General features: G+C 37.9%; 1 protein-coding gene and 1 non-coding gene across 2 annotated transcripts; one reads left to right on the forward strand and one right to left on the reverse strand.

Moving 5' to 3' along the window:
* Positions 1-554: 554 nt before the first annotated feature.
* Positions 555-1,025, reverse strand: LOC114165310. The gene has a single exon (XM_028049959.1). It carries the CDS (start codon positions 1,023-1,025, stop codon positions 555-557), a length of 471 nt encoding a protein of 156 aa, XP_027905760.1.
* A 1,048-nt stretch (positions 1,026-2,073) lies between these two features.
* On the forward strand, positions 2,074-2,179 carry LOC114167985. Its single transcript, XR_003600584.1, has one exon. It is a non-coding gene; the product is annotated as a small nucleolar RNA R71 (small nucleolar RNA).
* The last annotated feature ends 2,696 nt before the right edge of the window (positions 2,180-4,875 follow it).

Genomic DNA, 4,875 nt, shown 5'->3' on the forward strand with positions numbered 1-4,875 from the left:
TTGTGCATACAGTAGGATGGACTAATTCCTTTAAGATCGGATAAAGTCCAACCTATTGCACCCTCATTGGCTTTAAGAACTGAAATCAGCTTTTCCTCTTCAGAAGTCGTTAAAGCACTACTGATCACCACTGGTTTATTACCTCCATTTGCAAGAAAAACATATTTTAAATGAGGAGGTAATACCTTTAGCTCAAGCTTCTGACTTTCAGTTCTATTTTCTTGCTGCAATTTCTCAAGTTGTATATCATTTGATGCAGTTTCTTTTGCTAAATTTAGATGTGTCATGTATTCATCAACTTTCTTTTCTTCATCTTCCTCCAGATCATCACAAGCACCAATCAAAGCTTTTTCTAATGGGCTTGCCTTTGTTAACTGCTTCCTGGATGACAGAAAAATTTCATCTATCACATCCATCCTGAAGCATTGTTGTTTGTCCTTCGGGTGCTGCATTGCTTCAAATACATTAAAGTTGACTTCATCATCTTGCACCCTGACCTTCAATTTGCCATCATCAACGTCAATAATGACCTTGGCCGTCTTCATGAAAGGTCTTCATAGTATTAGAGGAACTTGAGTGTCTTCCTCAATATCCATTACTACAAAATCAACTGGGAACATGAATTTGTCAACCTTAACTAAGACATCCTCTGCCACACCATAGGGATACTTCATGGATCTGTCAGCTAGCTGTAATATCATCCGTGTAGGCCTTACTTCCAGATCTTCTATTCTCCTTAGCATAGACAAAGGCATCAAATTTATACTGGCACCCAGATCAAGCAATGCTTTTCCCACTGGTAATGTCCTGATTGTAACTGGAATAGTGAAGCTCCCAAGGTCCTTGGATTTCTGAGGTAATGATTTCTGAATTATAGCACTGCACCCTGCTTCAAGCTCCACTGTCTCTTCAGAGAATCTTCTCTTTTTTGTTAGGAGCTCTTTCATGAATTTTGCATATGTCGGCATCTGCTCCATAGCCTCAACAAAAGGGATGTTAATCTGCAGTCGCTTGAAAATGTCCATGAACCTTGCAAACTGCCTCTCTTTGTCCTTTTTGGAAGGGTTTTGAGGGTATGAAAGGTTTTTCAACTGGGGTACCTGTTTCTCACCCTTCTCCCTCTTTTTCTCCACACTTTTATTTTTTTCTTCCTTTTCTTCTCTTTTATTTACAAACTCTCTTTTATTTTGTTCTTCCTCTCCTTCACACTCATTTTTTTCATTTTCTCTATCTTTTTCCTCCAACACCTCCTCCTCTACACCTAGGTTGTCTCCAATCCCTCTTCCCACAACTTTACCACTTCTAGTGGTAATAGATTTACAATGATCCTTGGGATTAATCTATGTGTTGGCTGAAAATTGACCTGTCTGCTGATCTGATAATTGTTTCGCCAACTGTCCAACCTGTGTTTCGAGATTTCTGATTGAAGCTTCTGTATTTTTCTGATTGGTCAAAGAAGCTTGCATAAACTTTTCTAAAGTTTCCTCCAGTTTAGATGTTCTGTCATGCACCGAAGGATAATGTTGTTGCTGTTGTTGACAAGGAGGTTGTCTGTTTGAAGGACCAACTTCTTGCTTCCATCCAAAATTCTGATTTGGATTGTTTCTCCACCCCTGTGAAAAGTTGTTATTGTTGGAGAAATTTCCTGGTCTTCCTTGGTTTCTCACATATTGAACTTCTCCTTGTGAGCTACTCTGATAAGAAAAATGACCATTTGGATGATCTCCTCCACAAAAGTCACATCTCATGGGTTGGTGACTGGGAGAAGTTTGCACAACTTGCAACTGCTCTAGTAATTTAGACATCTACTTCGTCAGTGCTTCAATCTGTTGAGTCAGAATTTTATTCTGAGCTAAGATCGCATCTGTAGTACTAAGATCAAGCACTCCCTTCCTCTGAACAGTTTGCCTATTATGCTGAGCTTGATGATCTGTGGATGCTAATGCCTCAATGATTCTTGTTGCTTGCTCCGCATCTACACTCATCATTGTTCCACCTGCTATTGAACCTAATATCATCTTGGTGTCAAGCCTCAGACCATTACAAAATATGTTCAGCTGAGCAATATCCTCAAATCCGTGATTTGGGCATTTCCTCAATAAGGAATTGAACCGCTCCCAAGCTTCACAAAATGGATCATCTAGTCCTTGCCTAATCGTTGAAATATCAGCTTTGGATTTAATGTAGCGAGATGGTGGAAAGAATCTGTTAAATAATTTCTCCTCAACATCCTTCCAACTGTTCAAACTCTGATTTGGATGTGACTTAAGCCATTCCTTTGCTTTACCTGCCAAAGAAAAAGGAAACAAACGCATGTATACATGCTCAAGATCTCCTTCTTGAAAGCCCATGGTTCCTATCAATTCATAGAATTTAGAAAGGTGAGTATATGGATCTTCATTATCCATTCCAGTGAATTGATGAGAACTAATCAAGCTGAGGAATGCTGGCTTCATCTCCAAAGTTTTGGTGGTGGGTGGTATTGCTATGCTAGAAAAATATCTTGGCCCTTGCTGCATAGCATAGTCTCCAAGTGTCTTTCTGGTTGGAGTTGGTCTTTGATTCTCCATGTTTTCTGATTGAGATGTGATGGAAATACAGGAAGATTCTTCCCTTGTCTTTCCTTGCTTCTTTTTGCTTTTGCCTCTGTTCCTTCTAGCTGTCTTTTCTATCTCCGGGTCAAATGCTAATCGATCTTCAGGAACCTGACCTCTTAAGAGCATAAATCAAACAGCTCAAGCAAGGATTAGTACAAAGGGAAAATTTAATAAGCTATCTAATAAAGAAAAATATACACAAAGCTGGATGAGATAACTAGAAATTTCAAAAGAACACCGTTCCCCGGCAACGGCGCCAAAAATACTTGTTGATCTCTTGGCAAGCGTACCAAAAGTCAACTGTAGTATAATGATTTGAAGTAAGAGTGTCGAACCCACGAGGAACAGATTCAGTTAAAATAATTAATTATCTCGATCAGCATATATATACAAAGATTTTAATTTGATTTGACATTAACTATTGCATAAACTTAATACAGTAAAAGCGGAAAAGTTTAGAAAAATACAGTAAAAGAAACTGGGATTGAATTTCATTTATCTCCCTTGTCTGTAATCTGGATGAATATAATATATAACATCTGAAAATACCAATATTGATGCACACTCAAAAATCATTTATACCGATCCCTCGCGTATAAAATTCATAAGATCAGTTCCCTGAATATTGATTCCTCACATATTCAACAAACTATCCAGCATTACGGTGGAGTGTTAAAAGCAATTGATATATTGAGATCTATTCCTAGCATCACAGTATATCAAGTATCATTGTTCAAATCAGATTTTCAGAAATACTTTCCAATCAGATCTAAAAATCAAAATCAAAACATCTATTGATCAGATAGAAGTAAACATTAAGAGCAAAACAATAATACCAATATTGAGTAAAACATAAATGCTATATATAAATATCACCAGATTACTTCCAAGTTTGAGTAAACTACATTCAATCCCAAAGGAGAAGATTAGCCACTCATGGCAACCATCAAATCCTAAGAACTAAGAAGAAGAAGAAGAAATAAGATCTGTGATGCTCCTGGTAGCAGCTCTGTAGCACGGATGCATTCTTCTCCCAAAATTCCAAGCTGATTTGCAGTTCTGAACCTCCAAAATATATATACAGCCCGAACTCTCGCTTGGGCTACTGAATCTCGCTTGGGCGAGATAGAGTACTTCAGCATGAAGGAAGGGTCTTGCTTGGGCCACTCATTCTCGCTTAGGCGAGATAGAGTTCTTCAGGTTGAAGGAAGGTCTCGCTTGGGCGACCATGTTCTTGCTTAGGCGAGAATTGAAAAACTGGACATGGCTTCTTCACGAAATCTCACTTAAGCGAGATCAAGCTCGCTTGAGCGAGAAAGGCGGCAAGTGTCTCGCTTAGGCGAGAAGACTTTAACTTTTGGGCGAGCCTGTCCTAGCTTGAGCGAAACACCTTAGTTTTGACCGACCTGTAGCAGATTTTCCTCCTTTTCTTCTCTATTTCTTGCTTTCTCCTTCACTCTTCTTGTGTTCTCTTTAATCTCTCCTGAAAAACACACAAAATAGGATCAAATGATTTCTTTAATTCTAAACTTGGAAGCATGTGATTGAAACTTAGATTTAGGGAGAATCAATATGAAATGAACACCCATTAAAAGCATACGTGCCTGATTTTGTTATGAATCTTTACTGAATTTTGGCACTTATCAAACATGAATTACAAAATAGGATGTTGGAAAACCCTTAACTTCATCAAACTATTGTTCATAAATTGCAACAAATATTATACCGGTGCAATCCTTTTGTGCATGTATTTTGACAACTTGCTCAAGAACCAAATATTCAGATATGTTCTTTACTCATTAAAGAGCGTCCTACGAATCAACCACAATATCATCTTCCAACTGCATCTAAAGTAGCAGCTGTTATTGTTACTGCAGACACAAAATCAATGGCACATGGCCGAGATATTAAAGTTGTAGGTCATGATGAAAATTTAATAAACATACAAGAGACCGTAGGATATTATGACCCTTTACAATATCCTTTATTATTTCCATTTGGAACATATGATTGGGACACCAACATAAAAAATCAGGTCAACAAGTCAACTTAAAAATAGTCAACCAAGCCAACTTAATGGAATTTTAAACTAAAGAAAATAAAAGCAAAGAAGGGATCAAGGAACTCCCTTTCTTCTAAGCATGTGCCATGGGCCATCATCCTTGGTAGGGATCAATCGTTTATCATTCTCCCCTTGTTGGAGAGAATTTGACCTCAAATTCTTGAAGTCTTTGTTGATGGAGCTTGACTTGAGTTGATGAGAACTTTCTTCATCTTT

The sequence above is a fragment of the Vigna unguiculata genome, chromosome 10 (genome assembly GCF_004118075.2).
Source record: "Vigna unguiculata cultivar IT97K-499-35 chromosome 10, ASM411807v1, whole genome shotgun sequence".
Lineage (NCBI taxonomy): Eukaryota > Viridiplantae > Streptophyta > Magnoliopsida > Fabales > Fabaceae > Vigna > Vigna unguiculata.